The 26,673-nt window shown below is 37.5% G+C and overlaps 3 protein-coding genes across 6 annotated transcripts in view; 1 reads left to right on the top strand and 2 right to left on the bottom strand.

The window, feature by feature from the left end:
• Positions 1 to 21,315, top strand: part of sdr42e1 (short chain dehydrogenase/reductase family 42E, member 1) — a 29,851-nt gene extending 8,536 nt beyond the window's left edge. Inside the window, exons 1-3 of one of the 3 annotated variants that reach the window (XM_057831048.1) lie at positions 17,337 to 17,422; positions 17,743 to 17,813; positions 19,594 to 21,315. In XM_057831048.1, the coding sequence (XP_057687031.1) occupies positions 17,752 to 17,813; positions 19,594 to 20,692 (1,161 nt within the window). In that variant the 5' untranslated portion in view covers positions 17,337 to 17,422; positions 17,743 to 17,751 and the 3' untranslated portion in view covers positions 20,693 to 21,315. The other 2 variants (XM_057831056.1, XM_057831038.1) reach the window with 2 other exon arrangements.
• Positions 2,691 to 6,692, bottom strand: cnep1r1 (CTD nuclear envelope phosphatase 1 regulatory subunit 1). Its single transcript, XM_057831090.1, has 6 exons — positions 6,501 to 6,692; positions 6,140 to 6,211; positions 5,997 to 6,070; positions 3,207 to 3,316; positions 3,061 to 3,115; positions 2,691 to 2,981 (listed from the first exon to the last, which is right to left on the bottom strand). Exons 1-6 carry the CDS (start codon positions 6,523 to 6,525, stop codon positions 2,940 to 2,942), a joined length of 378 nt encoding a protein of 125 aa, XP_057687073.1. The 5' UTR covers positions 6,526 to 6,692; the 3' UTR covers positions 2,691 to 2,939.
• LOC130912916 (arylamine N-acetyltransferase, pineal gland isozyme NAT-10-like) lies at positions 11,670 to 17,107 on the bottom strand. Of its 2 annotated transcripts, XM_057831077.1 has the most exons (3): positions 17,037 to 17,107; positions 16,839 to 16,903; positions 11,670 to 14,253 (listed from the first exon to the last, which is right to left on the bottom strand). In XM_057831077.1, the coding sequence occupies exon 3, from the start codon at positions 14,246 to 14,248 to the stop codon at positions 13,376 to 13,378; it is 873 nt and encodes a 290-aa protein (XP_057687060.1). In that variant the 5' UTR covers positions 14,249 to 14,253; positions 16,839 to 16,903; positions 17,037 to 17,107; the 3' UTR covers positions 11,670 to 13,375. The 2 variants fall into 2 exon arrangements, with proteins under 2 accessions (XP_057687060.1, XP_057687052.1); XM_057831069.1 differs by lacking the exon at positions 17,037 to 17,107 and having other exon boundaries at positions 16,839 to 17,030.
• Positions 21,316 to 26,673: the final 5,358 nt, after the last annotated feature.

Genomic DNA, 26,673 nt, shown 5'->3' with positions numbered 1-26,673 from the left:
TATATACGGAGTGATTATTTCTGCCGTAATCAGTAATTCGCCTCCAAGCGTTATTTAGCCGTGAACACGTCACGGCAAAATAACCAAATCCCACCAGGCCAATAATATACCGATTGACTAATCAGAGCAGTTCACTGCAAAATAAAAATAACGCTTTGCGAGTTGCCGGTTACGGTAATAATAACCACGGCCTAGTCTATTGAATCCTGGCAGCTAATTGGGGGAAAAAAAAAAAAAACTATTAAAGTTTACTCACCAGTAATAAAATGTCGGCTGCAAACGTAAATGTGCTTGGATTTTGGTTCCCACAGGCGAGAATAGTTCACGGAACAGTCTTCTTTTACTGTTCCTCGTTTAATTGCTTTCAGCCATTTGTTACTCCTTTTCTCCTCACGAGGAAGAATGACGAACTTCAAATGCGGTTCCGAACTCTTCCTTGTGCGACAACCCGCAACACAGCAACTTTTAGTCATTCCGACGGAAAAAAGACCGCATTTAAGACGAAAGATCAACATGTTTTTATTACAACGCACGACAGAGCAACTGCTTGTGACTCGTCTTTTGCCCCGTTTTCAATATGGCGACGCTTTGTTGTGGCTGGTGACGTCGTTAATTCCCGGATGTCAGACTTCTTCTCTAGTCTTCATTAGAATTTATCAAAACTGGAAAGCGTGAACAGGACGTCATATTAGGATATTGCAAGTGAAAATATTAAGTTTTCCGTTTTGTACATTCATCCACAATGACATTAGGGAGGTCAGAACTAACTACTGTTGGACTTCAGTCAAGTTGCACTTACGTAAACCGAGTGACGGCTCTAAATTATGATTACCACCACTTCTTTAGATGAAACGGGTTGATTATTTCTCCAAATTTACTTGTCATTGAAATCTGATGGTGTCTAATCACAGTCAAGTCGTGTCATTAAGTCAGTTACGTGAAGGAAGTTATTTTTCAAAAGGATAGTTTCCCCCTTACTTTCTCCAGCAGTTCCGCCGCCGGGGAGTCATTATCGTCGTTCTGTCGTTCCTCAATCTCTGCGGCCGCTTCCTTCACGGCGTTCACAGATAGTCCGACATCGTTGAACTGGGGACGCTTAAACTTTTTCGTCTTGCTTTTGCCCATTTTTAAAGTGCAAAGGTGGGAAATTCAAATTCGAGCTAAGTAGGTAAAAGCTTGGCCAATTTACAACACACGGAAGACTAGAGAATGGCCATGTGGAAGATAGCTGCCGCAAAATGCGTTGCTGTACCGTAAAGCAGGGGGAATTGACGGAAATGATGTTGTGATAGGTCTGTAAATTACAATAGTAATACAGTAATTATAAATTATTATATATAAATAACTATAACGCTAATAAATAGTTAATGTATCAAACAATGTTTTATATATTTTTTTTTATTATTAAGTACACAGTTTTACCGTTTTTCTCTTGTTTTGCTGTTGGTAAACATGTCACACCCCATTTCCTACTTATTACGGTTTTGTAGTCTATATTCTTATAATAAGCAATGGTTCAAATGTAGGGTTGCCACCTTTCAGAAATAAGAAATATGGGACGCCCCCCTTGTGCCCAAAGCTGTACAGGCAGAGAAAAAAAAGGGACATCCCCAAAACACCTAAAATGCATAGAAATGTATCTATTCATATGTATTCCGTATTAGTTCAATACGGAACGCAACATTTAATTCCCAATTTCGGATTGTTTCTTATTTCAAGGGACAGGTGGCAACCCTATTCAAATGTGTATATGTTTATATGAGCTGTATATACTTGCTGTTTTGACAAGGAAAATCATGGCCTGAAATAAATGAATGAATGAATGAATGAATGAAAAAGTACACATTAAATAGAATAAGACATTTTCTTAAAGGGGGGGAATTGCTAGGGGTTTTTTCAAGCCATATTTTCAGTTGCTTTGCAGTTTTGATGGTTATTTTGTAAAGGAGTTCGTTATGAAACACATTAAGCATAGGTTTCATTTTTGTAAATCTGGATTTATGTATATAAAATTTACCGAAGATGAGTATGTTGTTAATGAGAAAGTCCACCTGTTTGTTTTCTACAACCAGTCCATACATGTCATTTTGAGGAAAAGGATCAAGCAGAGGATTTGTATGCAGGCAGTCATTTACATCTATCCAGAGTGATTTTGAAAACATACAATGAAAAATCAGATGATCAGTTGTTTCAATGTTATTGCAAAACTTTTTGTTATGTACTTCCTTAATCTAAGTACATGTAAGGCAGAGACTTGAGTGGAACAACACTTCTTTGAAATGAATTTCTTTAGCTTTTGGTTGATAGGAAATTCTAAGTGTTTGGTACGTAAAGAATATATGGTATCTTTGGAGAAGATCTGTCTAACAGAATTTCGAGACGACAATAATTGGTATGATTTGTCATCAAAACTTCTAACTAGTTTACTGAGGATTTTAACGCTTTCAATGTCTCTGCCCCCAACTAAGAGCTGTGGAAAAGCCGGCGTGATGGACGTTGAGTTAGCTATATTACATGACAACAGATATATTTAATAAATGGTCAGCTAAAAGTAGGTATAAACATATTTTTTTATTCTAATATATACTTGTGCTTATGTATTACACGTGAATTTCTTGAACATCCATCCAGGTGATGGATTTTAGTAAAGAATTATATTGTCCTCTCTTCAGACCTTAAAATTTGTCCCACAGCGTCATAAAATAAGTACACATCAAATACTTAAAAACAATCAGTTTTCACAGCTGGTATATTTATTAGGTAAATAGTTTAAAAAATAGATACATTTGGATAAAATACAAGATTAACAAAATCACACAGAAGTACTGTTAAGAGGAATTGAGCAGCTTCGACAAGAGCACAGCTACATAATGGCCGTGTTTCATCACCATGATGACAATACTATCCCACCGACGTCTTCTCACTACACAGTCGTACGCCTACTGGATGTTTGGCCGTGGTTTGAGTATAAGCTTCCCTGTCTGTGTAGACACAATTAGTCAACATATTTAGAGGCATACAATCACCTAAAAGCTTGTGAGTTGGCATATGTTGACTCACATCATCGCAGGACATGTTGTATTCTGCTAATACTGTCCGACACCTGGCAGCTATTCTGAGGAGGGAGTGGGTCAAGGTCATAGGAGCAGGAACAGGAAATTAAATTGTCTGTGGAGGTGTTGTTGCTGTGCATATAGAAAGGATACATCGACGGTGCCACTACTCGCTTATGTATCCCAGCAAAGAAGAGTGCTATGAGCGTGATACAGCTGATGGTAAAGAAGGGATGATTCCACAGCGATGAAAAGAAAGACACCTTAGGAATGAGAGGACAAAAGCAAAAATCACAAAACTAACAAAAAAAATTATAAGCTTGTTTTCTCTGCCTTTTGGTTAAAAAAAATCAGTTTCAGGTGAAACCAATTTATGTTAAACTACTGAGAGCTCAAGTATGGAAACTGCTTGACACAAAGTGTTTTTTTCTGGGGAAAGAAGAGACTACTTTCTTTAAGACAGACCTCCATATTTTATTATCCATGAAAGATTAGTCAAATTACAGCGATCCCTCATTTTTCGCGGTTAATGGGGACCAGAAACCGGCACAATAAGTGAAAAACCGCAAAGTAGCGCCCCTGGCCCCCCCCTCAAAAATATTTTTTGGGTGTGTATGTTCAATGTATTTATTCGGATTTAGCATTGAAGAGAGATACATATAAGACATGTTTTTTCCACTTTTTTTCCCTAAGGAAATTACAAAAAAAAAACGTGTATACTGTATATATTTGGATACATGTTTTTTATGCACTTCAAATGTAATAATTATGACGTTTTAAACATGTTACTGTACCACCGAATTATTTTTTTAAAAAGAATAAAGTAGAAAAATGCTTGTCTTTATGAAATGCTTCATTGAGGAAGTCCACTCAAATCTGCTCAAGCTGCTCACTTACACACAATGAGTTGCCACAGCAAGTGTTTAACAAGCTAAACGATGATTGACACATGCAGCGCTTAAAGGTTTCGGCTTCCAAGCATCTCTGGCAAGATAACATTAATGTCTGTCAATCATCATTAACTTTAATAAACAACTCCAGTGCACTGCCTGACCAAGAAAAGCAGCAGGAGGGAGAGTTCTACTACATGATCGAATCAGGACAGCTCATCTGTATATATTTCTTTACTGAAAAAAAATCTGCTATGGACTGAGGGCGTGAAGTTTGAAGCACGAAGTAGTGAGGGATCACTGTACTGACTTCATTCATTGTTCTAACACAGTTTGTCTAGATCCCAGTTCATGAATTAAAAATACCCAATATGGTGCAGGTTATTTGTAAATGAAAGACACTTCTGTCGATCGTCACCCATTTGTAAACAAGACATTAAAAGTGTATATTTTTCATTATGAAATTATGTAAAGCAGCGATCTCCAACCTTTTTCTCACCACGGTCCGTTAAAGGCATTCCAATTTTTCTCGCGGTCCGGCGGGGTGCACAATGGCATAAGAAAGATCTCACCGCAGCCCGGAAATGAAAACCCACATACAAATTCATGTATTTTTCATTTGCACAAGAAAGTAGTGCGGCAACGATTACTCAATTAACTCGAGTAATTCGATGAAAAAATAAAGCGTTGAATTAAATGTTGCTGCTTTGAGTACTCGTTTAACTAGAGTGGCGTTGTAATGATTTGTTTTGAAAGTGTTTGCATTTAGTTTTATCTATTTGGGTGGATCCACTGCCCTCAAGTGGCAACAGCGAATATGACATAACTCATATAACATGGCTGAATTCAGCTGGCCCCTCTAAAGGCCAATATAAGGCAAGTTTTTGTTTGAGCTAAGATTTTTTAATGCATTTGTCATTTAGTTTATGGGTATATTAAGCCGTTTTTTCTGGGAATATGTGTTTGAACGATTTGTTAAGAGCATTGCAAAAAAAAAACTTAAGCATTTTATATCATTTAATTCAGCAGACTTTTGCTATGCAAGTTAACCAATGTTCTCTTACCGTTTGAGGCTAAGATCAGGTATTTTAATTTATTTTTAAATTAAAGTCCAATTCTGCATAGTTTGAAGAAACACTCGGGAATTTTATTTTGTATTCGCATCCAATGCTCTTCTTAAAGTGCAATTTTAGCAAGTCTTTGTTTTACATCTCCAAAAATTTATCCTGCAACACATTAAATGTTCTTAATCTGTTACTCAATAATTCGATCAGAATAGTTGATACATTCATTGACTACTAAAGTAATCCATAGCTGCAGCTCTACAAGAAAGGCACACTTTTTATCATTTTGGTGTGGGGGTGTTAAAGCCCAACATGACGGAAAAAGACAGACCTCACCGTGGCCAGGAAACAAAGTCTCAAGTACGAATTGATATATTTTTATTTACTTTTATTGTTGCAAGGAGGAGGGCTAGATTGAAATGCCCATACTAGTTTAAGACGAGAACGTGTTGCAGGAGCCATTTTTCGAGCATCCCAAAGCCCAGGAAACGGCCACTTCTACATACAAAATGAATGGGTTTCCGAGCTGTGGGCTGGGCACTGCTGTTGCTCATCTGAATCGGCCCTTACATCGAGTGCACACAAGGCACCACTGGCGTTCCGCCCAGTGTTCTAATCGCTCCCGAGAGTCTGTTTATCGCACACCAAGCGCTGTTGGCACTGTTATTAAAAGAAAAAGAGTTTCACAAAAGTAGTCACAGTGTGCCGCCATATTTGTTGTATGAAGATTGAAGAGCACATGTGCAGTGAGTGTGTAGGTGCAGCAGTGTTGACAGATTGGGCTGGTGTCCGCCGAAATGGGCGGGTTATATTTATGGTGCGATTGGGTTGGAGACTGATCTAATCTGACAACCCTGAGGTTGGATTCTGACTCTTGAGTGTCGATAGTGCATACATGATTTAAAACTGAATTATTATTAGTCTTGCAGACCAGTGCCAAGAGGCTCGCGAACCGGTGGTTAGGGACCACTGATGTAAAGCATTTTTACCTTCTGTGTATCAGGGTCTATCAACCAGTTCCAAGCTCCTGTGGCTGTGCAGACTGACACTACGATTAAAATCACTGAGGAAGAAAAAGACATAACATAAAATAATATATTGGGATATAGTGGATCAATTTTGCATAACTTACTTCTCCACCTGCCTGTTGCAGGTTGTAAACATGAGACATATTCTGTCAGTCTTCTCTCAAAGGCTTTCAGGTCTGACGAAGAATTGATACACCGACAACATAGAGATTAATATTCATTTCAGTTCGGCGTTAAACGCAGGCATGTCTCAAATACAGATTTTGAGCACATCTGGGCAACACAAGCTATTATAAACATGAAAGCGAAAATGCTACATGCTAACGTCATAAGGCCTGTTTAACATGAACACCGCGTTCATTTTCGTGCCTTCGTCAAAAAAATCGATATTTCAAAATGGAGACCTAATGGGTCGATCTTTAAAACCGCGGAATGTTAAATAAAACAGCTTTTAAAAGGCTTTACCTTCGGCCTGCTCCAGTGAGTTCATGTCTAAGGAGTATTGGTCACGTGGTGGTTTCCCCAGCAGCCGGTTGTGGGATGAGCCATTCGCTCAGTCTTGGTTGAAGGACGGGTCAACGTAACCAATCAGCATCGACTGGTTGATAATCTCTCATCTAATTGGCGGATTTAGTGAAATGAAGCACCGCCTTTTAGTCGCTTTGACCCAATCATGGGCTTCAATGTAGTTTCAGATATTGACATTAGATGCCGCTGTTTGACAGTACTAGAGCCAGACCACTGTACGTTTTAACAATTTTTAATATCACTTGAGGCTTCTAAATATAATTGGGTTACCAGTCGTCATTAGCCAACAGGCAGATGACACAACCATATTTATGAAAAGGCTAACTCAGGTCCCCAAGGTATTACAGGCTATTAACATGTTTTCCAAGGCCTCAGGTCTTAATTAACTTGAAGAAATGTGAGCTAATGTCAATTCATGATTGTCAAATATTTAGGGATACACGTATCCAATAATTCAACTGAAAGAGAAAATATGAATGTATGGAAGACTGTGGGTGAATGTCAAACTAGACTCAACTCTTGGTTAAAGAGAGAAATCAGTCTGCCGGGTAGTATATTTTTTATCAAGGTGCATCTATCCTGCATATTCACGAGCCATTCCTAAAAGAACCATCAAAAATTAACAAATTAATTTTGACTACAGTATCTGGCAGAAAAAATGCACTCTATTAAAAGAACAGAAATGACAAGACTACAAAGATGGAGGCCTACAAGCTAATGATTTTGATTCCATATATGTAACACTTAAGATAAACTGGTTAAAATCTTCCTTAGATCGCAAAAACTTTTGGCATCATCTCCCTAGAGAATTTTTTAGAAATTGGGCGGTATTCATTTCCTATTGAAATATGATTTCCTCATTCAGAAGCTTCCTGTTAAGCTATCGTAATTTCATAAGCAAGTATTCTTATCTTGGAAGCTCCTGTACAATCATAATTTTACTCCACACAACAGACCAATATGGAACAACACATATATCACAGTTAGAAACTAATCGTTGTTTAACAAGGACTGGATAAACAAAGGTATTTGGTCTGTAATTCATTGATTGTCAGTGATGGGTTTTTGCTGTCATATGAAAGTTTTTCTCAAAAATATGGTTTTGCTGTGAATTATAAATCCTTCGCATCAATGATAAAAGCGATCCCTCTTCCCTTTGTCGGTTTAATTAAAGGGATTCTTTCCACCTCAACGTCTGTTGTTCTGGATTTTCTACAGCTCTTAATTGGGGTAAAAGACATTTAAAATGTTAAAATCCCCAAATAAATTAATTAGGAAACGTTTTGATTACGTCACATACCCATTAGTGTCTTTTCGAAATTCTATGAAACAGATCTTCTCCAAAGATGCCATATACACTGCTGGCCAAAAGTATTGGCACCCCTGTAATTCTGTCAGATAATGCTCAATTTTTCCAGAAAATGATTGCAATAACAAATGCTTTGGTAGTGAAATGTTTATTTATTTTGCTTGCAATGAAAAAAAAAAAAAACACGAAATGGGGGGGGGGGGGGTAATGATCATTTTACACAAAACTCCAAAAAATAGTATTGGCACCCTCAGCCTAATTCTTGGTAGCACAACCTTTAGACATAATGACTGCGAACAACCGCTTCCGGTATCCATCGATTAGTTTCTTACAATTCTCTGCTGGAATTTTAGACTTCTTCTTTGGCCAACTGCTCCAAGTCTCTGAGATTTGAAGGGTGCCTTTTTCAAACTGCCATTTTCAGATCTCTCCACATGTGTTCTATCGGATTCAGGTCTGGACTCATTGCTGGCCACTTAAGAAGTCCCCAGTGCTTTCTCTCAAACAATTTCCGTGCTTTTCAAAGTGTGTTTTGGGTCATTGTCCTGCTGGAAGACCCATGACCTCTGAGGGAGACCAGCTTTCTCACACTGGGCTCTACATTATGCGGCAAAATTTGTTGGTAGTATTTAGACTTCATAATGCCATGCACACAGTCAAGCAGTCCAATGCCAGAGGCGGCAAAGCAACCCAAAAACATCAGGGAACTTCCGCTATGTTTGACTGTGGGGACCGTGTTCTTTTCTTTGAAGGCCTCGTTTTTTTTTTCCTGTAATTTCTATGTTGATACCTTTTCCCAAAAAGTTCTACTTTTGTCTCACCTGACCAGAGAACATTATTCCAAAACGTTTTTGGCTTTCTCAGGTAAGTTTTGGCAAACTACAGCCTGGTTTTTTATGTTTCTGTGTCAGAAGAGGGGTCTTCCTGGGTATCCTACCATAGAGTCCCTTTTCATTCAGATGCCCACGGATTGTACGGGTTGACACTGTTGTACCCACAGACTGCAGGTCAGCTTAAACTTGTTTGGATGTTAGTCGAGGTTCTTTATCCACCATCCGCTCAATCTTTCGTTGAAATCTCTCATCAATTTTTCTTTTCCGTCCACATCTAGGGAGGTTAGCCACAGTGCCATGGGCTTTACACTTATTGATGACACTGCGCACGGTAGCCACAGGAACATTCAGGTCTTTGGAGATGGACTTGTAGCCTTGAGATTGCCCACGCTTCCTTACAATTTTGCTTCTGAAGTCCTCAGACAGTTTTTTGGTCTTCTTTTCTTCATCCTCAATGTGGTACAGGACAGAAGGACAGATGTTAAGTCAACTTTAATCCATTTTAATTGGCTGCAAGTGTGATTTAGTTATTGCCACCACCTTTTATGTGCCACAGATATGTAAAAGGTGCTGTTAATTACACAAATTAGAGAAGCATCACATGATTATTCAAAGGGTGCCAATACTTTTGTCCGGCCCGTTTTGGGAGTTTTGTGTAAAATGATAATGATTTAATTTTTTTTCCCAATGTCTTTTTTTTTTTTTTTTCATTGCAAGCAAAATAAATGAAGATATTACTACCAAAGCATTTGTAATTGCAATCATTTTCTGGGAGAAATTGAGCATTATCTGACAGAATTGCAGGGGTGCCAATAGTTTTGGCCAGCAGTGTATTCTTTACGCACTAAATACTTCAAATTTCCCATCAACCCAAAAGCTAATGAAGTTCATTAAAAAAAATTTTAAATGGCGAATATCTGAGCGGTGATTTCTTACGACAGCGTTTTGGTTTTTGACACCAATAAATGTGTTCTGTGATGACATTGAAACAACTGATCATCTGTTTTTTTCATTGTATGTTTTCAAAATCACTCTGGATTGATGTACATGACTGGCTGCATACAAATATTCGGCTTGATCGTTTTTCTCAAAATGATATTATCTATGGACTGGTTGTATAAAACAAAGAGGTGTACTTTCTCATTAACAACATACTCATCCTCTGCAAATTTCATATATATAAATGCAAATTTACAAAAGTGAAACCTATGTTTAATGTGTTTCATAACGTACTCTTCTCCTTTACAAAAAGCCTTAACATAATGAACTGAAAAATCCACTGAAACCTGTCAATTTATTTGGAAAATATGACTTGAGAAAAAGACCCTAGCATTTTTATTTTAATTTATTGTATTGTTACAATTATTTTTTTATTTACTTATTAGTTTTAAATTCTGCATTCTTATAGCATGCACCAGTTCAAATGTGTTATAAAAAGTACAAAGCTGTTTTAGCCTACGGTAATTGTTTGTATATATGGTTCTGTTTTGTACATTTGTGATGGTTCAATTTAAGAAAAATTAGGGCTGTCAAAACTATCACGTTAACGGGCGGTAATTAATTTTTTTAATTAATCACGTTAAAATATTTGACGTAATTAACGCACATGCCCCGCTCAAACAGATTAAAATGACAGCAGTGTCATGTCCCCTTGTTACTTGTTTTTTGTCTCCCTCTGCTGGCGCTTGGGTGCGACTGATTTTATGCACCATGAGCATTGTGTGATTATTGACATTAACAATGGCGAGCTACTAGTTCTTTTTTTTTTTTTTTTTTGAAAATTTTACAAATTTTATTAAAACAAAAACATTAAAAGGGGTTTTAATGTAAAATTTTTATAACTTGTACAAAAATTTATCTTTTAAGAACTACAAATTTTTCTATCCATGGATCGCTTTAACTGAATGTTAATGTTAATGCAATCTTGTTGATTTATGGTTATAATAAACAAATACAGTACTTATGTACAGTATGTTGAATGTATATATCCGTCTTGTGTCTTATCTTTCCATTCCAACAATAATTTACAGAAAAATATGGCATATTTTATAGATGGTTTGAATTGTGATCGATTACGATTAATTAATTCTTAAGCTGTGATTAACTCGATTAAAAATTTTAATCGTTTGACAGCCCTAAAAAAAAAAAATATATATATATATATATATATACATATACAGTACATATATCGCTTCAGGGTTTATGTACTACATACAGGGTGTTCCAAAATGGTTGACCCCATTCTATATTATGCCCATATCTCGGAAACTACTTGATGGATCTTAATGAAACTAAATACACTTTATGTTGAAGGTTAAATGGTTAAATTTTTTAAAGAAAAGTACAAATATTTGTTGGTTCTATGACAGATTTTCATAAATGTTCAATCTGAGCGCCGCCTGTGACTGCACACGTCGAGTCGGTATTCGAGCTCGTGCCAAACTCAAAACTCTAACTTGAAATTTTTGGTGCCAAGTCCTAATTTGTTTTGCAGTTGGTGCCTTCTTTGCAAAATTTGTGAAGAAGGCACGCTGCACTGTCTTCGGTGACTGAGTCCAAGCATACTCTAACACGCAAAATGCCTTTTCTTTTGACGTGAACGGCATTTCTTAACCTGAAAAGATAGAAATGCCAAACGTTACACACAAAAACTTGAAACGTCTCTACACAAGCTGTGAAAATTTGAGGTCATTCCAACGAAAATTGTCAAAATTATTGGCCTACAAAATGGTGTCAACATTTTAGAACAGCCAGTATATATAATGTATGCAAGTACGGAAGTAATGTAGTACCTGAACTGACGTTTGAATTGTTCCAGGTAGTATCCATCGCCGTAAATGAAAATTAGTTACATTTATATTAATTATTAATACTAGTTGTTGTATTAATTCATTACCCTTTTTAGACAAACAGTGTAAATAAAACATTCCTTGCTAGTAATTTCAAAGGTTAACACACAACACAAAGAATCAATCAATTTTATTCAAAAATACCATTTCCAATCAAAAATACAGTTTTCATACCGTTTTGGCGCACATATATGCGTGGAAAACTCTTTCTCCATTAGGAACTTTGACATTGAAATTTAATTCAAACTAAAGTACGTAATTATCCAAAAATCAAGTTTGAAACACACAAACCTTTGACAGCTTTCTACAGCAAAACCTGTTTGGTTGATTTTAAAAAATTAACTGTCCCACACATTGCTGTCTGTCTGTTTTTTCAGTCATAGTACTTACTTTGGTTTCTACACATGGCAACAAATTTATCTACTTTTAAATTTTCTTGGAGAGTTCAACCAACTTTTGAAAAGTGAAACACTCAAATTCATATATTTTCCTTTTCAATATCTTTGTTTTCCGTCACAATCAGAAAAACATACAGCTTGGCTACCAAAGCTGCAAAAGTGCATTGTAAGTTGTGTGATGAATAGTGATGACTCAGCTTTACAGAAAGGCACGCAGTCACTTTTGGCAGACTGTAGTTGCATATGTTTGATGAGACAAATAATAGATGTGTTCTGAAATGTGAAATCTGAAAAGAGCTGAGACTTTAGCAATTACATTATATATTAGTTTACTACTAATTAAATGAAAGACACCACCTTTATCATGTGTGCTAGTGAAAATAATCGTGTTTATTACATTGATAAAATACAGAATTTTGCGCTTCTAATCACAATCATTTTTTTATGTTTAAACAATATTTTCTCCATTATTAGAGCAGATGTCTAATAAGTTTTCTATTTACTTACTTAAATACTTTGAGCAACTGTCTTTTACATGAAGTTCATTTATCGAGGTGTTGTGTTTCCCTTTAAGTCACTCACTGCAGATGAAAATCAAACCAGTCTAGCAAAGTGTTTACCCATGTATAGCCTTAATTGCCCCAAATTGATACATTTAGTTTCAGAATCTGAAACTGATAAAAATGTATCAAATAAGTCTATAACATGTTGCAAATTGCACATTAAAACATTGATTAATTTAAGTAATGGCACCTTGTAATCTAGTAGGTAATGTTGTATGCTACATAATTACACAATCATATTAAGCTTTGGCAACGTCTTTTAGCAAGACCACATTTTAAAAGTTTTGGTTTTGTCTCAGTCTTGACTCACAAAAATTGTTCTGTCTTAGTCTCACCGAGTCCGGCTCTTAAGCAAGTCTTGGCCTCGAATAGTGCAGTCTTGAGCACACAGTTAAATTAAAACAGTTAAGGAAAAATGATGAAATTTCAACAAAAATACTAGCAGCTGTGCGTGCCAGAATAATACAGTTAAATGAGTTGGAAAACTATAAGAATCTTCCTCTCAAATCTACAACTGTGGCAGTCGAGCGTGCCAACTACTGAGCCAATAGCCCAGTCAAGCTTCAGTTCCCTGCACACTTTTGTAAGTTCTCAGGCAGTGAGGTTTCGTAACCTTTAACGCACACAGCACCCGCTCCAACCGATATTCATCAACTCAGTAGTCAGGATGTTTGACTGCCAAAGTTGTTAATTCACCACTATCAAAACCGATTAAAATTTGAATTATGACACATTAATCAAACCACTATATCGTATTTCACAGTTTGCGACATGATCTATTTCAAGTTAATTTTTCGAAACCCAAAGTAAGACTCATGGACCACCAAGACTCCTCTAAACCCCAATTGGAGAACCAATGTTTAGAGTGTGTAATCATACTTATTGTTCACGGGCTTGAGTTTTTTAGGCAAATGGATCTTAAACTTATCTCTGAGAAGGGTTTCTATCTCCTCATCGGGCACATTCTTCATATCATAGACATCCACGCCCCGGTCGGCCTGGAAGGTGACCTCACTGTAGGTCCAGCCAATCAAGGCCCTGAAGCCTGTGGGCAATTGAATGGAACACATGGACTTGTTGACGAACAGTGATGTGGGATTTGTCTGGAAGTAGTCGTTAGCTTCGATGAACTCTTCCACGTTGCGGGGTGTCAGGGTGAAGCTGTATATGGCCCTGTTCAGCTGTCTTTTCACCAGGTTTGAATTGGCAAAATCTGGATTGAGAATCTCCGGTTTCCTGTCAGTCTTCTCTAGAATCCAGAAGTCTCCTTTATCCATGAGACGGAAACTACCGGGCGGCTGGACTTGCTCCACTCCGGAGACGAGTTCCAGTGGCTCCCACATTTGGGACGACACCCCGAAACTGACATCTTCAATGTAGGATTTCCCATCGATCACTACTTTGTTAATGAAGTGGCCTACTATAGGGGAAAAGTCACCTAAGCTGCTGTTGAACACCCTAGCACCTAACACAGTGACATCGTAGCCCATTTCTCTTAGCACCCAGTACAGCAGAAAGTTGTTCTCCATGCACCAGCCGCCACGGCCCTGATGAACTATCTTGTTGAAAATGACTTCGAGGTCCATGATGATCTTTCCACCGCAGTGCATGTCGAAGTTCTCAAAGCAGACAGACATGATGTGATGCCAGTGGATTTGCTTTAGTGTAGCGAGGTCAGCTTTGTCGTGCGGGCCCCTGAAACCGATTCTTTGGAAGTACTCCTCAAGGTTCATCTTTGCTGCAAAAGATAGGACTTTATTTTTTTTTATATATATATTTTTTGCTTTACATACTGTAAGTGCAACTTACCGTATAATAAGCGGTACTGATATTTAATGAATAATAGAAGCAAATGTTTTATTATGTGCAAAGTAGGCATTGGCAATTAATCAATTTTTTAAATTAATTTGAGTTTTTTATTGCCAAAGATGGAAAATTAGAGTTTTTGTTGTTGCCGTTTTTTGCTAAAAAGGGAACCGAGCAACTACTTATTCAATAGCTTATTCAACTAATTTTTTTTTCTTTGTTTATTTATTTTATTTTGGAGCTGACAGCACAAATGGAGGGAGAGCTAAAGATTATATTAAACACAGAAGTTTTGCACTTTATTTACGTTACTTTTCCATAGGCACATCACGTCAACATTTTGGATGTCCGCAGTTTTTTTAATTCTTTGTCTCTTTCGTGTTCTTCCGTAAAATTTTAAGGCAGTTGGCGAGCTCGAAACCACCAAATGAATTAATTAGACATTAGGGCATCTAAGAGTTTGACGGATCATGCGCGCGTAACGACGTTGCTAAGACGTATGTTTGGTCAATTGCTGTTTTTGGCATAAGCGGATTTTAAGGGGGGCAGGCCCCCCGGTGACCAACAAGTGTCATTGCATGTAATTGACTTACCCATATATGATTTTAAAATATATAGTTTTCCAGTAAAATATTGTCTATAAAAGTTGCAAAGCAATAACACAAACAACTAAAATGAATTAAATGTACAAAAACGATATTTTTGTAATGGGTCACAATTTGTACGAACCATATTCCTGATTTGTGTTATTATTGTAATTTTACTCCTTGCCACTAGGGGCTGTCAAATGTTTCTTTCCACTGAGCTGGAGTCAGCCCCGGTACACCTAAAATGACAACTAATCATGACACAGGGGCTGGTAGTTAGGAGGGCAGAACATTTTTTGACTGTGGCCTAGTGCATGGCGCTTGAAAGGAATGTACTAATTTTGTTTGTTCCGTTGTGAATACGTTTTTGAGTCTTTTGGTTTGTTACTTTTACTTGGATAAAGAGGTACGTTACAAGATGCCACCAAAATAAACTATTGGATAAGAGAAATATACTCGCTGTGTATACATCACTTCTTCAACTGGCCGCACATCATCACAAAATTCTTTGTCGAACTGAACATGCGACTAGCACCTCAGACGGTCATTTTCTTTGCTTAGCCAAAACCACTCGAGGACCAAAGAGGCAAGATGGATATACGATTTTTTTACAAACTTAAGCTTTCAAAAACAACGACTACTGAGCAAGAACCAAGGATTGAAAATGTGGACCATGAACCGCCAGAAAGCACCTCCAAAATGGTGAGGGGAGTTTCAATTTGCCCCACTAAAGAAGGTAATTGTACAACAGAGCCACCACCGGTGTCTTGCCAATGGTGTTACCCTCGTCAAAAATTGTATGCCCTGGTCGCGGGAGCTTGCACGCACACACGTTAGTTATGAGTTAGGTCAACTTCAACAATTAATTGAAGCTAGAAAAGAACCATAGTTATATATTTTGGACATCAACGTTTATTAAACTGGAGAAACTCCATACAGGACTTACATTATAGCAATAACCGGTCATCCAACGAGTAAAACAGTGAAACACGGCTTTTTTACGTTCGGTACGTATGTTACGTTACACGACAGAAGAAAAAAAACTTTTTTTTTTTTTTTTTGATGGATAGGGCATGTTTTAAAACCTCATAGATAATTACATCACCTAAACATGGAAATCAAGCAAACCAGTGCTTCGCAGTAACTCCGCCCAGGGGGTACAATTTTTGATGAGGGTAACTACGTTGGCAAGCCACTAGCGGGTGTACCATATTCAATGGATGACCATCTTGACGAAAAGTATAGCTGTCCTATGCATATTATTATAAGTATTCTTTTAAGTTAATAATATTGCTGACACTGCGTTTCGGGGTCATCAACATGTTGTGCCCCTCCCCCTGTCCAAAAAGTCAAAATACACCTATGGTTTTTGGGGTGGAGTTCAAGAAAGGTCAATTGGATCTTTCTCCAATTGACTTGTGAACTATGGAACAGTCTGTCTGGCGTGCCAGGTTAATATTGCACAGCACTAGTGCAAAGGTGGACGATATAATGAATGTATAGCAAAAGCAAAATATGCAATACATGCAACAGCCATTGATAGTTTTTTAACGCTTGCAAGAATTTTTTATTAATATGGCTGCCATTAATGGCGATCTATGGTCTAATTTATTTGTACTTGGAAATGCAAGCGATCATTCGCTGCCTACCCACTTCAGATAGATTGTACTTCTATCGCAGTCAGTGGCAGTGAATGCGTTAATTTATGTTCATTGCAGTGTGTAAGGATGTGGTTATCACGAAAACGTTAAACTTAAAAGTTTCAACGAAGCAATGTCTAATTACGTAAATGTCCTCGAGCTTCCCCAAAATCATCTGCGACTCATTTGGGGTCGGGTGTGTCAGCATATTGCTGTTTACTACTTTTCTCTCTCATTTTTGTTTGACTAAACAGGCCCAAAATAATAATAATTTTAAAAAGAAGTTTTACCTGTGTCGACTTTGGTGTTCGTGTCAGTGTAGGATTCCAGATGGCTGAATCTAAATATTGGATTGCTGTGGAGCAGGACAATCTGTGAAAACTTGAAGTTGTCCCCGCCCCCCAAAAAATCACTGTTTATATGTACAAGACAAGCGGTGAAATAACAATCAGCTTTTTTTAGTTTCGTAAAATCTGTGTGTTGCCAACCTTTTCGCTGCAAATGTTATGCGCCCAACTAAAAGCGTCAAAAATAACTTTACTCTATGCACTCACATTCGTCATGGCTTTTCAAAATAAAATAACTGCTTCGAACAAAACGCGAAGATTACGTCTGGGTAATTTCGGAAATTAGCTGGACAAAATGACAAATTGGTTTGACTTGACAGTTTATTTTTTTCTTATTTTTACGGTTGTCTTTTATCATATTCTACATTGTTTGAAATTGTACTTATTATTTTAGGTTATAAAAGAAACGTAAAAAAAAGCCGCAGGATAAGTCAGTTTACATTCAGATATTTTTTAACGTAAAATTACGTCACAGCGTATACGTAACGTAGCCACGGCCACAGCCCACCGGCAACATTCTACTAGCAGTAAGGCTTACGTTTGATTGATTCTTGACGTATTTTCTTATTTTGGAGTGGTTTGTGCAAGTTCATAATACGTTTGGTGCTACTTTAGTTTGCGAGCAATGGAATTTCAACGTACCGACTGCAAATGTTAGACGGTGTAAATTAAACCACGTTGTTGCTAGCTGGAGACGTGCTATACACGGTAGAAATTTACGTAAAGTCAGCATGATCGTGCTGGCTCCTGTTAGGTTACAAATTTTAATGGAATACTTTGATGGTTTCTGTATTATTATTTAATTATTTGTCATAATTTTTGGTTTATGTTAATGAAAATGTTTCAGACTTTCGGGATGGAAACTGCACGCGAGGAAACATACTTGATAACTGGAGGGTGTGGATACTTTGGCTATCGGTAAGACTGCTTTCAAACTTTTTTTTTTTTGTGGTCTTATAATATTCATAACTTACTGTGAAGTTTTTAGCTTAAGCTGTCAAACTGTCAGTAACCAACCAGATAGTGTGATTTACCACTTTCCATCAAAAGATGGCAGCACCACATCAATTTCTGGCTCTGTGTTTGAACAGATCCAGGTTTTTATGATGCAAAACAATCTTTTTAACTCATTACAGTCTGGATTTCGGCCACAACACAGCACCGAGAACATGCTTATCAAAGTCCTAAATGATATTCGTCTGAATACTGATGCAGGACAATCATCTGTTCTGCTGTTATTGGATCTCAGTGCCGCATTCGACACGGTTGATCACAACATTTGATTCCGCAGATTGGAACAGTGGGGTCACTGACACTGTTGTTCAGTGGTTCACATCTTATATACATGATAGGGATTTCTTTGTGTCAATCGGAAACCATCAGACAGAACGAACCGAATTCACGTGTGGGGCCCCTGAAGGGTCCATTCTTGGACCACTCTTATTTAACATCTGTATTCTTCCCCTAGCTCAGATCATGGAACAGTATGACATCTCCTATCACATCTATGCAGACGACACACAACTCTACATTTCTGTGTCCCCACATGATAATAGTTCCTTAGTCTCCCTGAGTAAATGCATTCATCAAATCAATGAATGGATATGCTAGAATTTTCTCTAGCTAAATGTGGAGAAGACAGAAGTGATCATTTTTGGGTCAAAAAACGAAAGGTCAAAGATAAGCACGCAACTTAGCACAATGTCACTTACAGCTACAAATCAAGTCAGAAATCCTGGTGTAATTATTGACTCAGACCTAAAATTTCATAGCTATCTAAAGTCTCTCACTAAATCAGCTTATTACCTCCTAAAAAAATATAGCCAGAATTAAAGGGCTTCTGACTCAACAAGACATGGGAAAAATTTATCATGCATTCATTTTTAGTGGCTTAGAATATTGTAGTGGTATATTTACAGGTTTTGATTTTAAAAATAATCTGTCAGGAAGCTGCAGGTAGTATAGAATGCTGCTGCCAGAGTCCTTACAAATACATGGAAACTCGACCACATTACACCGGTTTTGAAATCGTTACACTGACTTCCAGTGAGTCAAAGGACAGACTATGAAATACTACTGCTTGTCTAAAACACACCTAATGGCCTCTGACAAAAATACATGCTTGATTTGTTGGATCCCTATGAAACATTTAGACCCCTAAAGTCGTCTGGAACCGGTCTCCTGTATGTTCCAAGAACAAGAACCAAGCAGGGTGAGGCAGCATTTTGTTATTATGCTCCTCACCTCTGGAACAAATTACCTGAAGGTCTGAATTGTGCTAAACTGTTAGCTCCTTTAAATCATAGATAAAAACGCTTCTGTTTATAACAGCATATCCATAACTGTCTAGATACAGTATTTAAAGCTACTTGCTTTTCATTCTTTTTCTGCTTAATTATCATTTCTGATTTCAATTATTATTAGTTTTTTAAAATTCCTTTCGTGATTTAATGTGTTTTTTTTTTTTTTTTTTCCTGTTTCGATTGTTTTAACTTACTTTTGATTTAATGTGATTTGTATGATCTTCATGCCTTGTGTTGAATTGTGCTATGCAAATAAATTTGCCTTGCCTTGAATGCAAAAGCAATTTATATGGAAATGTTATGCTTTCCAGATCTATCATTTCATATTAATTGTGCCCTGGGTCAAAATATGTCCCGATACTCGGCCCATTTCTAATGTGTTCCCTTTCCCACAGCCTGGCAGCCGACCTGTATAAAAACGGGGCCAAAATCATCCTGTTTGACGTCATACCGCCGAAGGAAGACATGCCAGATGGAATTACGTTTGTCCAAGGAGATATCTGCAACTACACAGAGGTGGTGAGCGCCGTTTTCGGTGTGCACTGTGTGTTCCACGTGGCGTCGTACGGCATGTCTGGACGGGAGCAGCTGAAACGATCTCGAATTGAGGCAGTGAACGTGGATGGCACCCGTAACGTTATAGAGGCGTGCGTCGAGTGCGGCGTACCGAGGCTGGTTTACACCAGCACTTTCAATGTGGTTTTTGGGGGTCAGGAAATAAAAAATGGAGACGAAAGCCTGCCGTATCTGCCTCTCGATCTCCACCCGGACCATTATTCCCGAACTAAGTCTATTGCGGAGGTGGCTGTCCTTAAAGCAAATGGAACGGCGCTGAAGAACAAATCCGGGGTACTGAGAACTTGTGCCCTGCGTCCGGCTGGAATTTATGGGCCTGGCGAGCAGAGGCACCTCCCTCGAATTGTGAACTACATTGAAAAGGGAATCTTTAGGTTTGTCTATGGTAAAGCCAGCAGTTTGGTGGAATTCGTCCACGTGGACAATCTGGTATTGGCACATGTGCTCAGTGCCGTTGCACTGACTGCACAGGGGCGTCACCACGCCGCTGGCCAGGCCTACTTCATCTCCGACAGTCGTCCCGTCAACAATTTTGAGTTCTTCAGACCCCTAGTGGAAGGTTTGGGGTACCCTTTCCCGACACTGCGCCTTCCCATCACCCTGGTTTACTTCGCTGCCTTCCTAATTGAGATCATCCACCGCTTTGTTGCACCATTCTATGATTTCCAGCCGCTTCTGACACGCACAGAGGTCTACAAAACAGGGGTGACGCACTACTTCAGTATGGCCAAGGCCGAGGCCCAGCTCGGGTACCGACCCAAGGAGTACGACCTGGACCAAGTGGTTCATTGGTTTCGGAGCAGGGGACACGGGCGGAAACGGCAAAACTCCAGCATCGGTCGACTGGTGGTGAACCTTATTATTGTTGCTGCTTTTATGGTCGCGGTGCTGTCATTTTTACCAGTTGTCGGTAGCTGATTGTGCTGTGTATAATATAGTAAACTTTTTAACTCAATGACAGTGAATGAGTCAAATTTTCTTCACAATTTTATTGAGCTCTCGGGTTTTTTAAAGAATGTCTGTGACATGTTTTCATTTTAATCTTGCAGCAATCAAGAATTCTATTCATAATTTCAAAATAAAGAAAAGTGAATTTATTTTTTGTATTCACTGCAAGTGCCGGACTCCTTAACTTCCATTATTAACTCGGGTTAAACTTGTATTTTCTCCAAGATCTGATTCAAGATCTCACTTTCTTTGCCGAGATTTATTGCTTTGACACTACTTTTCCAATTTTTTTTTTCCTAATTCGTATTCTTTACATCAATTACCGTGTTTTCCGGATTATAAGTCGCACTTTTTCTTCATAGTTTGACTGGTCCTGCGACTAATACTCAGGTGCGATTCTGCACCCTCTACGCTACTCAACTTTGAGTTAGTGCAGTTTTTCAAAAGTGATACTGAAGATGATGACTTGTATGGATTTGGTAGTGATTTGGCGTAAAATCGAGAGTTTGTTTTGTTTATTATTATCTGAATAACTGTTTATATGATATACAGTGGGGAAAATAAGTATTTAGTCAACCACTAATTGTGCAAGTTCTCCCACTTGAAAATATTAGAGAGGCCTGTAATTGTCAACATGGGTAAACCTCAACCATGAGAGACACAATGTGGGGAAAAACTGAAAATCACATTGTTTTATTTTTAAAGAATTTATTTGCAAATCATGGTGGAAAATGGGGATGCGTTATATCCATTTTTTGAAATCGATATCGATAACTTCCTGCTCCTCAAGTCTGATACCGATATAACCGATAATATGTATAATTTTTTAATGTATATCAATCAGTCAATATCGTTCACGATGTGTTCCCCTGAACAATGTGCACTGATCTAAAACAAACATAAACCCAACAGGTATTGTGCTTTGTCAAACATTTGGTGCAACGGGAGAAGAGACATTTGTGGTCTTGGTCGATGAAACAACTTTCTTAGCTTGGCAATGAAAGAACAGCAAGCCTATCAATAACCAAAAGGCCTCTCAATAACTTGTAAACATAACAGTGTAAAATGCAAACATTTGCTAATTACAATAGAAAGGTTTATACGTAACTCAGTGAAGGAAAAATACGGCCTCTAGAACAGAAACAAAACTTTGCATACTGGCAAAACAGGAGTGGAAACAAACGCACACATCCCAGTCCGACACCAAAAATATTATTAAAAGGACTGATAATATATATTGTTATTGGATTTATTGGGATGACGTCTTAATTCCTATTATCGGACCGATAATTATCGTGCACCTCTAGTGGAAAATAAGTATATGGTCAATACCGAAAGTTCATCTCAATTCTTTGTTATGTACTCTTTGTTGGTAATAAAGGAGGCCAAATGTTTTCTGTAACTCTTTACAAGCTTTTCGCACACTGTTGCTGGTATTTTGGCCTATTCCTCCATGCAGATCTCGTCTAGAGCAGTGATGTTTTGGGGCTGTCATTGGGCAACACGGACTTTCAACTCTCTCCACAGATTTTCTATGGGGTTGAGATCTGGAGATTGGCTAGGCCACTCCAGGACCTTGAAATGCTTCTTACGAAGCCACTCCTTTGTTGACCTGGCTGTGTGTTTGGGATCATCGTCATGCTGAAAGACCCAGCCACGTCTCATCTTCAATGCCCTTGCTGATGGAAGGAGATTTTCACTCAAAATCTCTCGATACATGTCCCCATTCATTCTGTCCTCTACACAGATCAGTCGTTCTGGTCCCTTTGCAGAAAAACAGCCCCAAAGCATGATGTTTCCACCCCCATGCTTCACAGTGGGTATGGTGTTCTTCGGATACAATTCAGTATTCTTTTTCCTCCAAACACGAGAACCTGTGTTTCTACCAAAAAGTTCTATTTTGGTTTCATCTGACCATAACACACTTTCCCAGTCCTCTTCCGGATCATCCAAATGCTCTCTAGCGAACCGCAGAAGGGCCTGGACGTGTACTGGCTTCAGCAGGGGGACACATCTGGCTGTGCAGAATTTGAGTCCCTGGCGGCGCATTGTGTTACTGATAGTAGCATTTGTTACTGTGGTCCCAGCTCTCTGCTCACCGTTGTTATCATTTTGACGCCACGGGGTGAGATCTTGCATGGAGCCCCAGATCGAGGGAGATTATCAGTGGTCTGGTATGTGTTCATTTTCTAATAATTGCTCCCACAATGGATTTCTTTCCACCAAGCGTTTTACCTGTTGCAGAATCAGTCTTCCCAGCCTGGCACAGGTCTTCAATTTTGTCTCTGGTGTCCTTCGACAGCTCTTTGGTCTTGGCCATAGTGGAGTTTGGAATGTGACTGACTGAGATTGTGGACAGGTGTCTTTTATACCAATAATGAGTTCAAACAGGTGCCATTAATACAGGTAACGAGTGGAGCCTTGTTAGACCTCTTTGACAGCCAGAAATCTTGCTTGTTTGTAGGTGACTAAATACTTATTTTCCACTCTAATTTGGAAATAAATTCTTTAAAAATCAAACAATATTTTTTTCTGTTTTTTTTCCACATTCTGTCTCTCATGGTTGAGGTTTACCCATGTTGACAATTACAGGCCTCTCTAATCTTTTCAAGTAGGAGAACTTGCACAATTGGTGGTTGACTAAATACTTATTTGCCCCACTGTAACTATTTAGAAATTACTATACCATATTATTACTACTGTAATGTTTGTGCTTGGTCTCTAATTAAATAAAACTACCTCCCCATAATGTGATTTATACTTTGGTGCAACTTCTATGTTTTTTACCTATTCATCGCGCATTTTTTTTTTTTTTTGGCTGGTCCGATTTATACTCAGCTGCGTTTTATAATCCGAAAAACACGGTACCATTTCCCAGTAGGCCTAAACCCTGATTCATGTAAAAATGATTGATTTGTCACCATATTTACACACCTCACACCAGCAGATATTCTTTTTGTGAGATCCCATAATCAGGCATTATTGTCACTCAACTTTAACGGAACAAGTCTGTTAAGACTACACGACAGTCTTAAAGATTGGAGTCAAAAAGTAATCATTCAAAAGTCAACAATGAAATGTTAACATGTGTATTTCACACAACATGAGCTTTGACAAGCAGATGTCCTTTTTTTTTGTTGTAAATGTGCCCATTGATCTTCTGTAACTCATAATAAAAATCATACACGTTTAATTAAATATCGTCCATTTTTGTCTTTAAGCTTGCTGCTAATTTGCTTTCACAATTGGTTTCCAGTCTCAACACTCTTTCCAAAACAAAGTAAATCGTGCAAATATTGGGAAATTCGCCTTGTGCAGTACTAGAATTTGGTGATTTCTAACTTGGGGTAATTTCAACGCAATATCTTGCCTATTATATAAATGAGTTTTGGTGGACTATTTGTACGTAGTTCCTGAGGTTCTTAGGATATCATAGCTAGGGGTTTAAATCACCGATTTCACATAAGATATAGTATAAGTTATCTGAATAACAATATGATATTTGCCAATATTACAAAGACTGCCATGATTCGATAAGAGGCAGTGGCACTGAAAGATGAGCATTCACAGCCAACCTTCCCAGTTTAAATGAATTGGACAGCTCTCGGCATGCAATGAGTTAAATACAATGAAAAAAAGCCAATTCAAGTGTTACTGAAGGCCGTAAGCAGTGCTTTTTTTAATATTATAATTTCATTAGTTTTGTTAACATTGTATCAATCTATACATATATTTATTAAAATGATACTGTATATACAGTTTTATTAAAATCAATATTTTATTTTTTATATGTATTTTTAAAATACAATAACTCAAATAACAGCTAATACTTAAGTTTTTTTTAAGTCTATGGCTGTCAACAGCAGTCAGAGAAGCTATGTGAGATTTATGAAACAAAAATAAAATTCATAGCGCAAGATACACATGGGCCACACATATGAATGTCTTTATTCTTATTATTCCCAATTGTCATCATTTGTTTTCAATTTTTTAAATTCATGTCATTTAGTTACATTTTTATCAGTCAAGGCTTTACAATTTGCATTTTTTAAAAATGTTTACGAATTCCTTTCCCAATACTGGACCCTTAATTCGATTTTATATAAATTATGTATTTTTATTTCCCACTCCAAAACATGTGTGGGTAACACTAATACTACAATTGGATGTCAAATGGGGGCAGCAAAATGGGCCGTAAAAAACAAACAAACAAACAAAAAAAACACATAACTGCATGAAAGGGTTAAATGACCAAAAATGATCACTTGCCTTATGAAAGGTTAAAGGTCTTAAGAGTCTAAAAAGTGTTTTTTAAATTACTAAAAACAGTCATTTGCTATACTGTCTCTGAAAGGGTTATTCACCTCTTGTTTCATATTACAAAAATATCCAGAAAATTTAATGATAGTCCTTTATTCTTGAGTTACATTGAACACAGACTTAAAGAATCGAATATTTCACCGTCACCTTCCGTAGGTTTCATAGGTGTATATTTAGTGGGTTTTACTGAGAGCAAAAATCAAGTCATACTCTAAGATGAAAATAATAGTGGTAGTAGTAATGTAAAGCCCCTCTATAGGGTGTCATTTGTGTCCCCAGTATAAATTTTGCTGTATTTTCACTACTCATTCAACTTATTTTTTTGTGTATTATCAATTGCTCTCTATTATACATTCAAGGGTACTTGGTCTTAAATTTTATTGTTTTTAGATGTAATTTTCGTCTGGTAAAAGCTTGTTAAGGAATTTTGCTGTGTCTCCAAAGTGTTCCAATCAAATTCAGTCTATAAAATAACTAATATATGTACAACAAAAAATCCAAAATAATTGTGATGATTTTATTGTCCTGGATAAACTGTCTTTAATCATGTGTTGTTTTTAACTTTTAATATATTACTTAATTAAAAAAAAAAAAATCATCTCCAATATTCATTCTGACAATTAGATCTGTTTGGTCTTACTAATGTCCCGTCCCCAGCAAAAAGTGTACATGCTGGTTATGCTGTTATATCGTCCCTACTAATGTTGAGACCAAACCTACGCCCTTGACATTCAGTTCGGTTATACATAATGTGTCCACTCTGTTAAAGCTATATATTGTGGAAAACACTCAGGTGACTTGAAGTTTGGCTCTGAGACCCCCAATTTGGCCAACTTTCAAAATTATCCGATATGCATGCGTGATACATCATTGGAAAGCTTAAAATCTCAATTTTCTGGGGGAAGGAAAATTATGAACCAGAAGACATTAAAAAATAATTAATTAATTAAACAGCGAAACCCTATTTGGAGGAGAGAGCATAAAAGAGCAGAATTAAAGATGCCGTGACTTTAACGAAATATTAACGCGTACTTGTTTCGATCCAAAAACTCCATGTATTATGTTTCACTGAGTGTCAAGACATACCTGTGAATGGCCACAGCTGGATTTTCGGAGGATTTTATGGGTGAAACATGGTAATATAACAAGGGTCGCGATGCAGAAATCGCTGACCTCAAGGAGTGGTCAAGATTTTCTTTTTCATATATTTACCCTTTTAAACGTTGTTTTTCAATTTTTCTTTGTTTGGATCGATTATTTATCATCTAACATATTGGAGAAAATGCTACAGTAAAAAAAAACAATCAAGCGATAGTTATGAGGTAGATATCCGTGAGTTTTTTGCAGACACCATTTTTTTCATTGTGACGTAATTTGTTTAAAGTTTAAAATATGCGAGTGAATAATTTTTTAAAGTAGTTTTTTATTAGACATCAATTAATGATTCTAAGCTAAAAATGACAGACATCTTGAATAATAAATATCATGAATTACCTTCGTTTTATGGCTGGGTTGAAACCAAAGCGGTTGCACGACGCCTGTAACCGCGGGTTTCCAGGATAAAACGGACAAATTAAAAATAGTTTGGGAGCTTAATGCGCCATGAATCTGCTATGGCAGCATAAAGACAT

The sequence above is a fragment of the Corythoichthys intestinalis genome, chromosome 1, assembly GCF_030265065.1.
Source record: "Corythoichthys intestinalis isolate RoL2023-P3 chromosome 1, ASM3026506v1, whole genome shotgun sequence".
Taxonomy (NCBI): Eukaryota; Metazoa; Chordata; class Actinopteri; order Syngnathiformes; family Syngnathidae; genus Corythoichthys; species Corythoichthys intestinalis.
Note: the sequence above shows the minus strand (reverse complement) of the source record. Positions and strands in the feature narration are given on the sequence as shown.

Coding starts and splice junctions, on each gene's coding strand:
- LOC130912916 (XM_057831077.1), bottom strand. CDS start 14,248: ATGAACCTTGAGGAGTACTTCCAAAGAATCGGTTTCAGGGGCCCGCAC.
- cnep1r1 (XM_057831090.1), bottom strand. CDS start 6,525: ATGAACTCACTGGAGCAGGCCGAAG. Junction 3,317..5,996: donor TAGACCCTGATACACAGAAG/GTAAAAATGCTT, acceptor CTCATTCCTAAG/GTGTCTTTCTTTTCATCGCT. Junction 3,116..3,206: donor CGAGTAGTGGCACCGTCGAT/GTATCCTTTCTA, acceptor CTCCCTCCTCAG/AATAGCTGCCAGGTGTCGGA.